Genomic DNA, 18,717 nt, shown 5'->3' with positions numbered 1-18,717 from the left:
GAAGATGATGCTCCACATCCATTTTCCCAAAAGGAGTTGAATGATCTAGTTCGTGACCTCAGCTTGTCAAAGGACTCTGCCGAACTGTTGGCATCCAGATTGAAGGGAAAAAAACCTCCTCTCTGACAGTGCTCGCATCAGCTTCTTCCGCAACAGGCATCAAGAGTACCTCTGTTTTTTCTCGGAAGAGAAGGACTTGGTGTACTGTGCAGATATTGCGCAGCTTCTGCTCAAGCTTGGAGTGCCACAGTATGAACCCAAAGATTGGAGACTGTTCACTGACAGCAGCAAGTGATCACTGAAATGTGTTCTGCTACACAACGGCAACCAGTTTGCCTCTATACCCCTGGCTCACTCGAGTACACTGAAGGAGATCTATGAAGCGGTGAAGTATGTGCTGGAGAAAATTGGTTATGATCAGCATAAGTGGTTTATTTGTGTTGACCTGAAGATGGTGAACTTTTTGTTGGGACAACAGTCTGGCTTCACCAAGTACCCATGTTTTCTGTGCATGTGGGATAGTAGGAACCGTGCTCAGCATTACACGAAGAAGGACTGGCCTGTGCGGGAGGAATTGGTGCCTTGCAAAGAAAGGAACGTCATCAACGACCCTCTGGTGGACAGAAACAGAATACTCTTCCCACCGCTGCACATCAAGCTCAGCTTAATCAAGCAGTTCACCAAGGCTCTGGACAAGGATGGTGACTGCTTCACTTACTTGTGCCAGGCTTTTCCAGGATTGACCAGGGAGAAGTTGAAAGCTGGCATTTTTGACGGTCCTCAGATCCATCAGCTCATCAGAGATCCAGAGTTCGGAAACTCAATGAATGAAGTGGAACTGGAAGCGTGGAAGGCATTTGTTCTGGTAGTGAAGAACTTTCTTGGCAACAATAAGACCAGAAACTATGCAGAACTTGTCAACAACATGCTGACTGCTTTCAGAAACCTGGGCTGCAACATGAGCGTCAAGATGCACTACCTATTTTCACATATGGACCGGTTTCCTGAGAACGTGGGTTCAATGAGTGACGAGCAGGGGGAGAGAGTCCATCAGGACATGAAAGAGATGGAGACCAGGTATCAGGGTTGCTGGGACGCAGTCATGATGGCTGACTACTGTTGGTCTCTGAAGAGAGACCTCCCTGCCGCTGAGCATTCCAGGAGTTCCAAGAAATGGAAGTTCAAGCCCCGAAGTTTGAAAAATGATGAAGCAACATGCAATTTACGTGTTCTTACCTTTATCAATGCCCACCATTCAGTTTACAGTAAACCTGACCTGATGGAGAGAAACAGATGCCATTTCCTGATTCAGCAGTGCAAAAATACCCTAAATCAGTTGTAGAAATCCAGACAACATTCAAAAAGTAAAAAATTGTTGCCTAGTGTTATCCTTCCTTGAAGGTTTTTAAGCAGAGGTTGGATAACCATCTGTCATGGATGCATTAGCTGAGATTCCTGCCTTGCGGGGGGGGGGGGGAGAGGGGAGCGTTTAGACTATATGACCCTTGGGGTCCCTTCCAACTCTACAATTTTGTGATTCATAATTGCAGCAGTGGAGTTCTGTATGAAATAACGTACATAAGATGTAAGTCAGCGCTGGTCGAAAATGCAAAACCTGACTCATGTTGTTATTACAAATGAATAAGCTTGGTTGTGTTGACATTCTATAAGCACAGCAAAATAAAAGGCCTGAGGAAGGAATCAGCACCAGACACTTGCCGTTTCTCTGATTTAGCACCCCCCACTGCTTTGTTTTATACAACTTTTGAATAAGTCACATTGTAGCACGTACAGCGGCCGAGAAAGCCTCTTGGGCACCTGGGGTGGGGCGCCCCACCCATAGGGACGCGACGTGTGCAGCTTCCCCTAGGGATGTGATGCGTGTGGCACCCGTGACTGCCTATCCCACCCACTGTCCGCCCGCTGCCTCCCCCCCCAGCTGTAGGGCGGCTAAGGCCCCACGCCGTCGCATCCCTATGGGTGTCGTGTGTCCCATCACATCCCTATCAGTGTGGCGGCAATCTGCCCAGGGGGGATTTTGTCACCCTTTCAGAGATGGTACCCGGAGTGCGCCGCCCAGCCTTTCTCCACCACTGAGCACGTATCAGGCTGTTTGTCTGTCTCATGGTCATTAGCCCCTAAATGATGAGTCTTTGTGCATTGATCACCCCAGATGTACCACGCTGTGCACAGATTGCGTTGCACATGTTGTTATAAATTCCCTACTCTATTAGAAATCTGTTGCCACACAAACATTAGATGATCCACAGGAGAGGCAAAAAGTAAAGCAGTGAACTTAATGAAATTTGACATTTTCCCCCAGTCACTGTTGCCATTTGGGTAACTTCGGCTAAGCAAAAGGCAATTTGTGCATGTGTAAATTACAATGTGTTTCCTTTAAGGAAATCAAGCGTGTGTGACATTTGGATTCAGCTTGCCCTTTCCAATGTTCTCGAATTGACCCTTACCTATGTGACCGCAGCCGCAAATCCAAACTTTGCAGATTATGCTGTTCCCATTGCTTTTCTTTGGTAGAACCAAGGAGCAAATTCTTCTGACTTATCTCATGCGTGAATACATACCCAGCTCCCTTCTAAAACTTCTCCGCAGTTTCATTGTTAGCTGATGCATCAAAAGTGAAACCTTAACAAAAGTGCATGACTGCAGTTGAGCAAAGCTTAGAGCAGCCCTGGGCAAATTGTTTCCTTCCATTCCAAACAGTCCACTATGATGGGTCCACAAGTAAGTTGGCAAGCCTCCCGTTTTTCTTGCCTCTCTGAGCTTGCAAAAATCAGGGGTTTGTCAGTAACGTGCAAACCACAGTGCTTTGGGCGTGGTAGGTTTGCCTTAGAGAGAAAATTAGCCAAAGCAGTTGTGTGTGTGCACCTCTATGTGTGCATATATATTAAGGGGAATACAAGATGAGCAGTTAATGTGCATAACAACAGACCATTGTTATCTGTAATCTGCCCTTGAAGAAGGAATTTTGAACATTTCCCAGTAAACATGCATCATCTTCAACAGGTCTTGGGGAATGGGCATATTTTGACTGAATTGTATACATTCTGTGGTCAATGTGCAGAATTTCCAATATGTCATAATCTCTCACTGATCAGTTTGGAAATGGGAAGAAATAGACTTATGGATGAAAGCATGCAAGAGAGACACTAGCCAGAGTGATCTCCCCATTCTTATATGTATATATGTATATGTATATGTATATGTATATGTATATGTATGTTTTGTGATACAGGGGACTGTCTTACAGCTGTGCAACACCTTGCATTTATCATAACAAAAGCAGACAGGTGTAAATCAGACTTTAACTGTTGAGATCTTGGAAGCTCCCAGGGATGCAGACAGATAATGCTGGAGGGAATTGTAGGGGCCTACTCCTCCACTGTGAATCTCTGCTTATTTTCTATCTTCTTAGCAGCTAATTGTTCTTAGGAATTAGGAAGGAAAGAAACAACTGCCAGCTCATTTGTCTTCAGGCATCCTCACTTCTTCTTAGTTCACACTAGGGTAAAGGATGAAGTTCAGTTCTAATATGATGTGCTTGTAACAGTATGCATAACGAAATGCAGGTATCCTTAGAAATTATCATTTCTCCAGTTTTTGCAAAAAAAAAAAAGTACAAAAAAGCACCGGGGGAAATGTGCATAAGAATACCTATATTGAAGAAAATAACATACAAAATGTATCATATGAGGAAAAATGTTGCAAAAATGTGTATATTGGGCAAAACTGCATAAAATGTGAATATTGAAAGAAATGCATATTGATGCAGAAATATGACACACTAAATTTAAGATTGAAAAAATCAGAATCCGAGAAAAACAGCAATTCATCCTCGTTCGCATACAGAGACTTCTGAAAGAACAATTACTTCCTTTCTTTCTGTCACATACTTCTGAGGATTATGAGCAGGGCTTGTTGGTAACATGACATACTGCTGGCAGGAGGGGGACTCCTGTTTCTCTGCCCTGCCTTTAAAGCTTTCTGTTCTCAAAACAGTGGCCCTCCTCAAGAACCACGCAGTTTTAAAATGTCAAGGACAAACAAAATTGATTTGCTTCACAGTAGCCTCATGTTCCGTTCATATTGCTCGTTTCATTGGAAGAATATGCAGGTGAAATTCAGCTTAGAGGGCTTTCATTACGATTCCTCTGTGATTATAACATCACCAGTGATCTGCTCTCATTTTATACTTTGTCCTTTTGGTCTTTCTCATTGCTTCAGCTTTCTCTTTCCTGTTGCGGATGGTCCTGTTACATTTGTTGTATCCAGATCAGGTCTGCACACAGAGCTGAGCACAGCCATGTATGTTGTTCCATGTTTAGCACTGCAAAAAGGAAATGGATGAAAAGTGGGTGGGTGGGAGGTTGCCAAACACCTGGAAATCCACCAACAAGTGGTTGTTGGGTGCTGTTCAGCTTACCAGGTTGTTATTTGCATATAACATATGGTTCATAGAGAACCAAGGTCTCATGGTATTGTAACATTCTTACCATGGGACATTTTTGATGGTGAAATGCAGAGGAGAACGTATAGTGAATAGAACAGTGTTGGGTAAACTCCACCTGAGTGGTCAGGGATGATGAGAATTGCACTCCATCCGCATCTGAAGGGCTTCAGGTTCCCCATCTCTGCAATAAATCCACACACAGTTCGCCACATGGTGAAGCCACTGTAGGATAATATCATCGCATAACCAGATCACCACATGGCCTAAATTTTTTGGTGCCATTGCAAAGCTTGCTGAGAATTAGGGTAGTGTACTGGAGCTCAGAGGGACGTGGGTTAAACCACAGAGCCTAGGCCTTGCCAATCGGAAGGTTGGTGGTTCAAATCCCCATGACGGGATGAGCTCCCGTTGCTCGGTCCCTGCTCCTGCCAACCTAGCAGTTCGAAAGCACGTCAAAGTGCAAGTAGTAAATAGGTATTGCTCCGGTGGGAAGGTAAACGGCGTTTCCGTGCACTGCTCTGGTTCGCCACATGACCCTTGGCCAATAAAGCGAGATGAGCGCCACAACCCCAGAGTTCGCCATGACTGGACCTAATGGTCAGGTGTCCCTTTACCTTTACCTTTACCTTTACCTTTACCTTTACTGGAGCTCAGAATCCTGCCTCAGCCATGAAGTGTGTTGAGCATTCTTGAATTTCAGTATCTCTAAGTTGAAATTACCTTGCAGAGTTGCTATGAGGGGAAAGTATAAGATGAATCCTAAACCCTTGAGATACTTTGTGGAAAATTAGAATTGCCACTGAATTTTCCCTGGGGCAACAGCTGAAGAAAATTAAAGATTCTTCCTCAGGTGAAACATCCATTATTATAAGAAAATAATTGGGAAAACACTTCATTAACATTTCACAGGAGGTGTCTACATTTCTGGGGTGGATCAAAATGTGATTTATAAATGTGGTTTGAATTGTAAACACAGTGAATATGATAAAGTCACATGGTCTCTTTACCTTGTGCCAACTAGTCTGGATTCTCAGTACACCAGTTTTGATCACACAAACTGCTTCCATAAAAACAAAGCCCTGATGGATCAGGCCAAAGATCCATCTATCAGAACTGGAGTACAACAGCATTCTCCCCTTTTATGATTCCCAGCAACTGTATACAGTTCCATAGGGTGTCATGTACTGAATCCCCTTGGTCACCAAAGCTAATAATGTAAGACAGAGGGTGGATCTACACTCATGGTTTTTAATGCTAAGGAAGGGTTAAGGAATAGTTTTGATAATGTAGATGGACACCTGGCATCCTACTTTTTATGTTCATAATGCATTATTACCTTGTTTTTTTATCACTTATTTTTTAATCTTTTTATGCTGCTATATCGGTGAAACATTGCTTATACGTTCCTCTATAGGTTTTTTTTTTTAATGGGACGTGGGTGGCGCTGTGGGTTAAACCACAGAGCCTAGGACTTGCTGATCAGAAGGTCAGTGGTTCGAATCCCCGTGACAGGGTGAGCTCCTGTTGCTCGGTCCCTGCTCCTGCCAACCTAGAAGTTCGAAAGCACGTCAAAGTGCAAGTAGATAAATAGGTACCGCTCCGGCGGGAAGGTAAATGGAGTTTCTGTGTGCTGCTCTGGTTCGCCAGAAGCGGCTTAGTCATGCTGGCTACACGACCCGGAAGCTGTATGCCGGCTCCCTCAGCCAATAAAGCGAGATGAGCGCCGCAACCCCAGAGTCGGTCACAACTGGACCTCATGGTCAGGGGTTCCTTTACCTTTACTTCTGCTTAGTCCCAGTGCTGCCCCTTGCAGAATTCAGCAGGGCAGAGAATGCAGACAAAACTAAATTTCTCTCCCCACGCCCACAATGGTATTCAAGGGACGGTGTTCAAAGGACACAGAAGGAGGGAGGGAAGATTAAAATGTGACACCAGAGCAACCAGCAACCAGCAGGGAAAGAAACAGTATTTGGGGAAAAGGTGTGGCTGGGTATTGCTTACATTTGATGTGGGTGAGGGGGACCAAGGTAAAAAAAACATTTTAATTAACAAGTATGCCCTGCGAGGTTTCAGTACAACATGTCTAATATTGTTCTATTATGAACATTAAACAGGTCAGTGTAGCTCCAACCAGAGAGACTGAATTGACAATAAATTTGAACAAAGGAAGATGAACACATGCTTTGAAAGGCAGCTGCATGCTTTTTAATTTGTTCTCTTCTTACATCCCCCCCTGCCCCATTTTTAGTCAAAGGGAAATAGCAAAGTGGATTTAACATTTTACCCTTCAGTTGAGTGAAAACATGCATTGTTTGTTTTCATTACTTCCCTTAACAGCATGCTGCCAAGGTAAGAGCCATTAAGATGTTCCATATGTTACTGAGGTACCATTACTGAAGGATGGTGGCAGCCTAATTACACAGTACATCATTGAAAATCTGAGTTTGGCAGGAGCTGAAGAATCCTTCAGAGTTTCAGATTAATCCAAATGACCCTGGCTTTTATTGCTGCTGAATTTCTGGAAATGCAACAGAATGCCAAGTTGCTGTAAATAAAACACTGCAGCCTAAACAATTTGAAATAAGTAATATACAACTGCCTTGACTCACATATTCCCTTCATTGTAGAGCCAGCCATATTTCTTAAAACAGAAAACAAGCTCCTCATTGACTGGGATGTTTTTGCAACTTTGTAAGTGAAGAAAAGGGACAACCAGCATTAGAAATTCACCCATTGTTTTATGCTGACCTAGACCACGAAAAATAAGGCACCAAAGCCCTTCTCAAATACACAAATTTAACAATGTCTTGTGCAATATCTGTTCAATCAAGCCCAGCCCAACCCACCAGCCATGTACACTGACCTTGACAAATTTCTTGTTACTGTTCCCTACCTGGGATTTCAAAAACGGGAGTGCTGTCAAGTGGTTGGCAGGCCAGATGGCATGGTTGGTGGACCTAGTCAGAAGCTATACACATTTGATTTATGAAAAAGTAAAAGAAATCTAGAGGGCTAGATTTGCTATTGAAACCTACAATGACATACCCTCCAACATTTCTCCAATGAAAATAGGGATGTCCTAAGGAAAAGCGGGATCAAATCAGAAACTGGGATGGCTTCTGTAAATCTGGGACTGAAAAATAGGGATACTTGAAGGGTCTATATTATAATAATATAATCATAAACCTGTTTTCTGATGGCTTCCCATCTGCACTACTCTATGTAGCCCTTTTGAACCGTTTTAGGTGCTTTTGAGTGTTAAAAATGAATTCAGTCTCCAAGTTGGTAGTGCCATTTCTTGCCTCTGAAAAATGACATTTTCTGCCTCTGGTTTGAGGTCAGGAAACAGGAATGAAGGAAAGAGATGGCTTCCCTCCTACTATTTTCCCATTCCCTCACAGTCTACAGAAAAGCAGAATGCGTGTATCTGTGTGTGCGGCTCTGTGTCACTCTGTTCATGTATGTGTCAAATTGCCTGCCTGAATATTTGTGTTTCTGCCTGTTTCCCTGCCCTGTGTGTCTGCATCTGTACAAACCTTGGGCTGGGGAAAAAGGTAGCCACTCCTGTTTTATAGTATCCTACTTTTCACCCATTGAATTAAATGGGTTTCTATGTAGTTTCTCTCCCATCCAAGCACTGTCCAGACATAGGTTTTCCTATTTGTTTGTTTGCATGTACGCTCCAATTTGAAATGCTCTTCTATAAGTAGTTTATAGCTGTAGCAAGGTTTTAGGCCATGTGCTTTTATACCATACGTGGACATGGCAAAATCAGACGCACCTCTTTCCCTGATTTATTGACACTAGAGATGTATCTTTTTAAGACCCACCTTATTTCTGTAATTTCAAGTAGTTTAAAACTGTTTTTTAATATTGTATGATACTGTGTTCCAATGCTAATACTGTATTTTAATTGTTGTAACCCATCCTGGCCTTAGGGTGAAGGATGGGTAAAAACAATATTAGTCAAGAGAGCTGAACTTTCTGAATTGAATATATTTACTTAGCCTTGGTATGAATGGAATCAGGCCAACAGGCCTAACAAACCGGGAAACCCTCATTCCAGCATGATTAATTTCTAGAGAAACCAAGCTCACAGGAAGCATCCCTCTCCCCTGCTTGCGTCAAGAACCTCTCTTGAAGTACAAAAGGGGGTGGGGGTGGGAAATGACTTCACTAAAATTGATTAGCACAAAATCCCTGACTTCTGTTTTTGATGAAACGTTAAAATTATAGCTTCCTCTGAAATGATTAAGGAAAATGTTGAGGACATTCTTCTTCCTCAGTAGAATACGAGTGCCTTGTAGCAGTGGGAGCCATTCTGTCAAAATTATGAAGCTGTTAAAATTCTTGCAACAGACTCGGGCAGTGAGAATTTCTAGCAGCAAAATGGCTTTATTCCAGTCCAGTTGTTTTAGTTATGTCTAATGAATGTGCTGTGTAGAAAACAATGTGAAATGCTTTGGTGAGAAAGACACTGTGGTGTATGCACACCAACTTTTTGCAGACACCTGTTTGCTGCTACACTATTGTAAGTGCAGCCCCCAGTGTAAAAATAAAGTGCCTCTGGTTTTAGGGTTATCTCTGGATACTGAAGGGCCTATGACCAAAATAGGCATTGGGACCCTGCAGAATAGCAAAGAGATACAGAGCTATCGACACGCTGGTGATATTTCAGCATAATCCATTTTGGTGTTAGGCAAACTTGACGTGATGCAACTTTGTCAAAAGCTGTGTTGAACCACATTTGCTCTTCATGATTCAAGAGATATTACCTGAATGGCTGATGTAATGGGAATAGCATTTAACGGCTTGGGATGTTTCATGGTTGATGCTTGCCCAAAACAAGACAACCAGAACATGGCTGCAAATCTAAAACTCTCCAATGCCCATCCCCCCCCCCCGGTTTATATTTAATGTATTTATTTATTAAATTTGTGTTGCACCTTTAAAATCAGAATTGGAAGGAAAAAATAGTTTTGGCGTGGCTATTATGATAGGGATTGTATAGTGTCCTAATGTGCTATATTAATGGTAGGGACGCAGGTGGCACTGTGGTCTAAATCTCTGAGCCTCTTGAGCTTGCTGATCAGAAGGTCGGTGGTTTGAATCCCTGAGATGGTGTGAGCTCCCGTTGCTCTGTCCCAGCTCCTGCCAACCTAGCAGTTCGAAAGCATGCCAGTGTAAGTAGATAAATAGGTACCACTGTGGCATGAAGGTAAAAGGCATTTCTGTGCACTCTGATTTCCGTCACAGTGTTCTGTTGTGCCAGAAGCAGTTTAGTCATGCTGGTCACATGACCCAGAAAGCTGTCTGTGGACAAACACCAGCTCCCTCAGCCTGAAAGCAACATGAGCGCTGCAATCCCATAGTCACCTTTGACTGGACTTAGCCATCCAGGAGTCCTTTACCTTTACCTTTTTACGTATATTAATAGTAGCAGCATGCATTACAAGTACAGTAGTACCTTGGGTTAAGTACTTAATTTGTTCTGGAAGTCCGTTCTTAACCTGAAACTGTTCTTAACCTGAAGCACCACTTTAGCTAATGGGACCTCCTGCTGCTGCCACGCCTCCGGAGCACAATTTCTGTTCTCATCCTGAAGCAAAGTTCTTAACCTGAAGCATTATTTCAGGGTTAGTGGAGTCTGTAACCTGAAGCGTATGTAACCCGAGGTACCACTGTATCTGTAATTTGCCAAGATTTCAGCTGAATAACTGATTATCAATTTTCCATAGGTATCTTCCACCTGAAAGTACCTGAAACATCTCTCATTGGTTCAGCCATTGGAAGAATCAGAGCGGTTGATCCTGACTCTGGGAAAAATGCAGAAATTGAATATACTATTGTTCCGGGAGATGGAGGGAACTTGTTTGACATCGGCACAGATGAGAACACCCAAGAAGGGGTCATCAAGCTGAAAAAGGTATTTCTTTTATTATTATTTATTGAATTTACATACTGCCCTATACCCGGAGGCCTCAGGGCGGTTCACAGAACAAAATCAAAATATAAAACCTCAAAATATATAATCAAAATACAAACAACAATCCAATAACCCCTCTCCCCTTGGAGATACATGACAGGTAGATAGTGGTTAACCTCAAAATTACTTCCCACAGTTAAATAGGTTGAAATCAGACTTACATCTTCCAGATGTTTAGGTGAAGAACTGCCTCCCTTCATAGCACCTAACCCAAAAGGGAAACAAAAACCATCAGTAGAAGAGAGCAGCAACGTGGTGTCCATTGTAAACCATTCTGTCAAGTGTATTAGGCAAGAGAGATCAGTTTAGATTTCTTGTTAACCAGAAGTCCATTTTTATCCTCAGCTGGTGATGGATAAATTGGTCATTTTTTGTTACTCTCCCTTTGCCATTTTCCCAATAAAGTCATACCTTGGGTTACAGCCGCTTCAGGTTGCGTTTTTTTGGGTTACGGACTGCCGAAACCCGGAAGTACCGGAACGGGTTACTTCCTTTCAGCGGTTGCGCATGCACAGAAGTGCTGAATCGCAACCCGTGCATGCGCAGCCGTGGGTTGCAAATACTGTGGGTTACGAACGTGTATCCTGCATGGATCACGTTCGCAACCCGAGCATCCACTGTATACAGGTCTCTAAAATTCTGCATTAGCTTGTGGGTTGTTGTTGTTTTTTAAGTCCTTGTGAAAATTTGTCAGCATTTTAGTGTGTGGTTCTCCTGATATACACATTATTTTTCTTTTTAAAAACCAATTTCCCCTAGCATAATGTATTCTAATGTTATTTTCACTCAAATATGCATCTGAATGCAGGCTTTACACTAATACGTGCATTTTATTTGCCTGAATAACTGCATTACAAAATTCAGCAAAGTGTAAGGTTTGAGGGATAACTGTGTTATCGTACATTATGTTTGGATTTGTAAATTATGTGCATACACATTAAAATAAGTATGGAACTGGATTCCTTCCCCCGCCCCCTCACATCCCCATCCTCAGCCCTATTTTTATATTTACCTGGCACCAAGCTGTCAGTCCAGCCCTATTGGAATCTTCCAATGGATAAACTTGTAGCTATGTAATCCCGCTGAAGGGCAAAGAGTCCATTGTATCTCCCAGCCAGGAAGCTGCTCTCTCCTGTGGTTTTCAAAAGCAAGTACATTTTCAGCTCAAATCAATCACTCTCTATAGTAACTAAGAGCTTGCGGCATTTCGTTTGACTATTGGAAGTGGGCCGTAAAGCTCCGAAGGAACAGAAATGGTGTTTTAAAAACAAAAGCAAAATTAGTAGCCATAAAAGTTTTAGTACCTCACATGATTATGTGCCCAGTCTTTTGAGTGAGAGTATGGACCAAAAATGGACAAGGTACCAGTCCTACACCATTCACACAAATAGAAATTGCATGAATAACTTGTAGAAGGCAAGATGTAAACACATACCCTCCAGTGTTTCTCAGATGAAAATAGGGACATCATTTTCTGTATCGAGAAGCTTCTCCTGCATTTGATCTTGCTGCACATGTATATGTCGTATGCACATATACATTTGTCACCTTGAGCCAATTAAAACCTCTCAGCCTAGCCTACATCGCAGGATTGTTGCAAAGAAAAAGTGTGCAAGGGAAAGGATCATGTACAAACCTTCCACCGGTAAATAGAATGAAATAAAATTTTAGCTGTAAGCTGCCTCGAGGCCCTGTCAGGGAAAAAAGCGAGTAATAATAATACTGCAGTACCTCGGTTTATGAACTTAATCTGTTCCGGACGTCCGTTCTTAAACCGAAACCATTCTTAAACTGAGGCACGCTTTCCCTAATGAGGCCTCACACTGCCGGTGCCCTTCCATCATTCGGATTCCGTTTTTAGACCAAGGTAAAATTCGCAAACCAAGACACTACTTCCGGTGTTGCGGAGTTCATAAACTGAATCGTTCGTAAATAGGGCTGTTCTTAAACCAAGGTACCACTGTAATAGGAAACTGTGAGAATGATTAGGAACATAGGTAAAGGTAAAGAGTAAAGGAACCCCTGACCATTAGGTCCAGTCATGGCCGACTCTGGGGTTGCGGCACTCATCTCGCTTTATTGGCCAAGCAAGCCGGCGTTCAGCTTCCGGGTCATGTGGCCAGCATGACTAAGCCACTTCTGGCGAACCAGAGCAGCACACAGAAACACCGTTTACCTTCCCGCCAGAGTGGTACCTATTTATCTACTTGCACTTTGATGTGCTTTTGAACTGCTAGGTTGGCAGGAGCAGGGACCGAGCAACGGGAGCTCACCCCATCGCGAGGATTCGAACCACCGACCTTCTGATCGGCAAGTCCTAGGCTCTGTGGTTTAACCCACAGCTCCATCTGCATCCTGATCAGGAACATACCAGAGAATAAATCCTATTGAACTCAGTGGGACTTAATTCTGAGTAAAATTGCTTAGGACTGCAGTGTAAGGCTGCACAGTCTTTACCCAGTTAACTGGGAATAAGCTCCATTGAATATAGTGGGGCTAACTTCTGAGTAGACATGTGAAGACTTGCAAGTGTGAGGCTCCATTTACAATAAAGGAATAAACATTCCAGTGTTCCCTAAGAATTGCTGGCTGCTGAAGCATTGCATTTAAAGAATTTAAAGTGTAGCATCTTTCCTAGTTTGGCCATGGGAGCTTATAATTAGGAAGCGGGGCCCGCAACAAATATATGGACTCAATGCATGGGTATTTGTTGGAAGCTGTTTCCCATATAGTTGTAGAAATGTCAGTCTCATCAGTGCAATGCCTTCCTTCTTGCAAGGTTTAAAAAAACGCTCCATATACATCAGAAGGCAATTCATACAAATCATTTCTATTTTTCAACAGCTAACACGCCAGAAAAGTAAGGGCAACAAAGTGGGCCTATAAAACTACCTGCCGGTCTGTGCAGCTATTTAAGTTATGAATATTGCTTGGCCTTTGGAACTCTGTTTTCTTGGTGACACACACCAGCTCTGTCTGCCTGACAGCAATGACTGGAGTTTATTAAGAGAATAGTTAAGGAGGTGTGAACTAAAAGCAAGCCTTACCTAGCCAGCAGAAGGTCGGTGCCCCACTGGAACAAGTAGCTCTAGAGATGGGGGAGCAATTTGGTGGCTTTGAATTCCAGAGTGAATTTGCCTGATCCATACCTCCTGGACCAATATGAGGATGAGATATGAGCCCACTTCAAAAGCCTAACTCCTGCCAGAATCCACTATGAAGTAGCACACTTTTTATTTCTTTTTTCCACACATAAATTACCTGGAGCTGCTGGCATGCGCAGTTCCTGTCACATGGGTTGAAAATCTACCTGCAATTCTCCTCAGGGAGAGCAAGATATGAAGACATGCTCCTACTCTCAGGGAGTGCTCCAAATAATAATAATAATAATAATAATAATAATAATAATAATAATAATAATAATAATAATTATTATTATTATTATTATTTTTATTTATACCCCACCCTCCCCAGCCAAGGCCGGGCTCAGAGCGGCTTACAAGCAATAATAAAAACAAGTTGAATGATTACAACTTAAAAACAAAATTAAAATACAAATTTAAAATATTGAAACATTAAAATATTAAAATGTAACCTCATCGCAGGAGGAGAAGGAAAAGAAAAAAGAAAGAGAGGGAGGGAATCAAATTTGCTCCAAGCCAAAGGCCAGGCAGAACAACTCTGTCTTACAGGCCCTGTGGAAAGAAATCAGATCCTGCTGGTGAAAAACAGGGTTGGCTGGAGGAAATTACAACCCAGACCCTTTCCCTCATTATTTTCAATAGCTGTCGTAATCCAATACTGCTAAGCGGGAGGTATGTTTGTAGCACATCAGAAATCTCATAATGTGCCTGCTGACTCTGTGACTTTGAGCTTTGAGTCCCAGGTACAACCTCTGTTATCTCTTAGAAAGGATCAAATGTATTTCCATTTGAGTATCTTGTGTCTTCTAGTGCCACATGGTGGTTGGCACTGAAACAGCAGCCAAAGGGAAGTGAAGCAAGCAAGTTCTACTGCCTTGTTAGCGTTGCAATCAATAAGCTTTTATGATCTCTAAGTGGATAAATCGATTCTTACGGTTCAGAAAGTTAATTCTCTCTCTTATATGTTAACATCAGGCCCTCCCAAGCATGTGAGCTGAACACAGCCCACCAGCAAACATCAAAAGAGGCCTACCATCAGTTCGACAAAGATCTTGCATTTTCTGTTTGTCCAGGACGGCAAAGTAGAGGAAACATCATCTACCTGCCAGGCCACAATATATGACTGGTGGGCTGTGTTAGGTACAGTTGCTCACAAGTTAGCTTGTTGTACACCTAAATAGTGCATTTCATATTTAAAAAATGCATGTCTGAGAGGCTACAACTCTCTCTCTCTCTCTCTCTCTCTATATATACACACACACACACACACACACACACACACACACACACACACACACAAAAGCAAGCATAAAAGGTATGTATAGGTAGTTGCCTTAAACCAACCAGGAGTCACACTGAGTTGTAGGCATGGAAGTGATGCCTCAGTCACTTCAAGGTAGGGGAATGCATGTGTGATAGAAATTTATTTGAGTCAGTGGAAAAGGTGGGTTTTTGGGTGGTTGAAACTCATAATTCATTAACTTACCAGTATGAATGTGGGCTCATATATAATATTTCCATGCCTAAGCAACAGCAAGGCCTTTTAGGTAGCTGCCCCACAGCTGAAAAACAATGAAGGAGAAGATTGTTCCCTGGAACAAGTGTGGGGAACTGGCTTTTGGCTTTCCCAGAACAGGGGTGGGGAAGTGGATCACTGCATCTTCAGTGCTGCTGAGAGCAAGCTCATTTGAATGTGCATTCTCTTTGCCCATGAGCTGATTGGTGCTGACAGCAAGGGGCACAGCATGGGCGGAGGGCTAGGGGGGCATAGCCCCAAGCACATGATTTTGAGTAGGCATGAACCAAGCAACCCCTTTGCAGGAATCCCCATCCCACCCTGCCTGCCACTGGGGGGGGGGTCTCTGGGCGCCAGAGCCCGGCCTAGCCCTACCAAAGCATCCCTGCCCCCCACCCTCGCTGAATGGCCATACGGCCAGCATTGGGTGGATGTGCCTGCCAAGGGCAGGCTCCACCCTGGACAGGACAGTTGGCAGGTGGTGCAGAGCAGCCCCTTGCGTCCTCTGTGCCGTGCGCCTGTCTGGCAGTGTCGGAGGTGAGGGCTTGAGTGGTGTGGCAGGTTTTGTTCACCCTCCGCACCGCACTCCCGGCGCGTGTCCTGGGTGCCAGCAAGGGATGCAAAGCTGCTGCTGACAGCACATCCTCAAACAACTCCTTTAATAAATAATAATAACATTTTATTTATATCCCGCCCTCCCCAGCCAAAGCCGGGTTCAGAGCGGCTAACAACAGTCAAATAATACAGCATTCTAAAATCTATTCATTATAAAATCAGTTCAAATCAAATTGCTGAAAATGCCCTGGCTCTGGTGGAGGCCAGCCTAACCTCTCTGTGGCCCAGGACCTCCAAGGTGTTTTTGTTTGAAGACTGTAAGGTCCTCAGTGGGACATACCAGGAGAGGCGGTCCCGTAGGTACGAGGGTCCTAGGCCGTATAGGGCTTTAAAGGTTAAAGGCAGCACCTTAAACCAGCACAGGGAGCCAGTGCAGCTGGTATAGCACTGGGTGAATGTGATCCTGCAGCAAGGACCCCGTAAGGAGTCTCGCTGTGGCATTCTGCACCCACTGGAGTTTATGGGTCAGTCTCAAGGGCAGCCCCTTGAATGGACTTTGAAGTCCATTTGCAGGATTCAAACCAAACACACACACACACACCCATTTGCAGGTGTAGTCTGCAGTCTGCCTGTGATTCATACAGGTTTGATCACCTATGGAAGGTGGAGTCAGACCATCTTATTGGGCCACCTCACAAGCGGTGGTGAGATAATATTAAGCCCTTTTAATATAATGTTTTAGTTGCATTGGGGTTCAGGCCAAGTTGCTGCTGCACATTGGAATGGAGCAGTGGCAAGGTCAGCAAGGTGCGAATGAGCTGGCAGGAGCACCAGACTGGTTCCTCTGGTATATTTGCACCAGGCTGACCTCACTGCTGCCTTTGCCCATCTCCATCCTGCTTTGGATAGCAATTCAGCCAGAGAGATATCAGGTAAGCTGTGCAGCCCCACTGTGCCATCTGCTATCATTTAATTCAAAGTTCTGGTATTCTGTGATTAATACATGTATTAAAATTTTTGTTTCCTTAACTGATAGAAGAAACAGAAAGCCTGCTTGATGGGTTGTGCAACAAAGCATGTTGGCCCACAGGGGTGAACAAACCTCTTGTTTCATAACCTTCTGGAGACTGCATACCCTCCCCAACAAAAGAAAAACCAACAACAAATAGTGGGTTTGCAATATGTGACAGGTCAGGTGTTTTCGGCTTGGTGCGTCACACATTATGCAGGCCTGAAACAAAGAGAGCAAATGGGAACAGGTTTCTCTACACTGGGGTCTAAAGCACATTGATAATGCAGCATAGAAAAATGCCTGGCTGTTCCTATTCATGCAGTGCCTGCTCTGTGGATAAATATAGAAACTGTTTAGCTGTGCAAGTCTTCACAGATAGCAGACAGCACTGCGTGTCTCCTGTCACCGTGCGGAGACTGTGAATGAAGAGAAACACTTCCTTCTCAGTATTTGTGCTGTGTTTATTGCAGCAGCATATTCAATCAATTTCAGCCTGTATTGCATTCTCTGCTTCAAAATTTGATTTTGCTTTAATTTTGAAAGAAAATGTTGTATTCTCATTGTCTGCATGAAAGCAGAACCCGCCCCCCCACCCCACAAAAAAATCAGCATATTTTGTGCTAAAGTAGATTAGTACAGACAAGATGGAGTAAAATCCCAGGTTTCCATTTTACTTAATTGTTTGTAGCAGAACTGGGGAACCATAGATGTCTAGAGGTTGTTGGACTCCAATTCCCATCAGCCCTGAGAATTATGGGAGTTGGAGTTCAGCAGCTTCTGGAGAAACAATGGTACCCCAGCCCTGATTTATAACAATAGCTGGTATCCAGAACTAGTTGCACCATGATTATATTCACAATGGATGCATGTAGGGAGGAATCAGAATTCTGGTTAGTGCTTAACAAACTCCTTGGCATGCTTCTCATGCTTTGCTCCTGCCTGCCATCCACGTGATTGACTAGGCTTCCTTCAAAGTTCCTCAGATGTTTCTCCAAGGAGGAATCTCCATAGGCACCTTCATGTCAGGCAAGATGTGGTGGCAACCAAACTCCCAAGTGTTTGCGGAGGGTATCAACAGATACCAATGCAACACAGACCATCTCAGTGCAGACTACATACCACAAAAATCAAAATGCACAGGTCATGGGAAATGTCATCGCAGAGCTCCTGAGTAATAATCTCAGGCTGAAATATGAAGCAGAAGTCTAATAAATCAGGACTATCTGATTGATTTTCATTGTCGTCATTATTGAGTTCATTGAGTTCAATTAGTGCAATATAGGTTTGTTCATTCATGCTTCTTCCTCTGAATGATGTAGATTAATCTCCTTCTCTCTCTCTCTCTCTCAGAAACCTCTGAGCAATATAGTCTGCAATCCTAACCCTACCTACCCGGGGAGTAATAGGTCTTACTTCCGATTAGTCATGGTTAGGATTATAGTGTTCATCAAGCTTATAAAATTAGATTTGTTTCTCTAAAATTTCCTCAGGCATTTCACCCAAGCAGGAATCTTAAAATTCACTTCAAAAATCTCACTTCTGTCAAACTTTGGCAACAGCTTTGGGAATGAGCCGCACATAAACACTGAAGAAATTCCCCTAGCCTTGTTGAAACACCTGTTGCTCCCTTTGAAACTCCTCAAATACCTTCATTGAGGAGAGCTCTGTGAATTCATCCCAAATAGCAATAAATACAGTGGCATAAGATTATCAGAAGAGCTTTGCTGAGACAGGCCCATGGCCCATTTATCCAGCTTTCTGCTTACACAGGGTCAAAGCAGATAGAAGCAGGCTCAATAGTATTATCCGACTCATGACCCCCAGAAACTTGTACCCTTATCCTCCGCTAATCTATCTAATTCTCTTTTAAGCCTCTTTCCATGTCCAGTAAGTCTGAGACGCCTTTGCCTGGTGACACTGTGGCCCATAGATTGCAGCAAAATACTGGGCAAGGTTTTGTCCAGTATCCTCTCTGTGTGATGGGCTTGTGGGGGGAAAGCTGTCTCATGAGGCCTGGAGCTCAGGGTCATCCTGCCC

General features: G+C 43.5%; 1 protein-coding gene across 4 annotated transcripts in view; it reads left to right on the top strand.

The window, feature by feature from the left end:
• Window positions 1–18,717, top strand: part of CDH12 (cadherin 12) — a 689,773-nt gene that overhangs the window by 631,633 nt on the left and 39,423 nt on the right. For all 4 annotated transcript variants that reach the window (XM_081206312.1, XM_081206313.1, XM_081206315.1 and 1 more), the window contains one exon: window positions 10,207–10,394. In XM_081206312.1, coding sequence (XP_081062438.1) covers window positions 10,207–10,394 — 188 coding nt within the window. The remainder of the gene's footprint in view (window positions 1–10,206; window positions 10,395–18,717) is intronic.

The sequence above is a fragment of the Podarcis bocagei genome, assembly GCF_964188305.1.
Source record: "Podarcis bocagei genome assembly, chromosome: 8".
Taxonomy (NCBI): domain Eukaryota; kingdom Metazoa; phylum Chordata; class Lepidosauria; order Squamata; family Lacertidae; genus Podarcis; species Podarcis bocagei.
The sequence above is the reverse complement of the archived record's forward strand: the minus strand, read 5'-3'. Positions and strand labels throughout refer to the sequence as shown.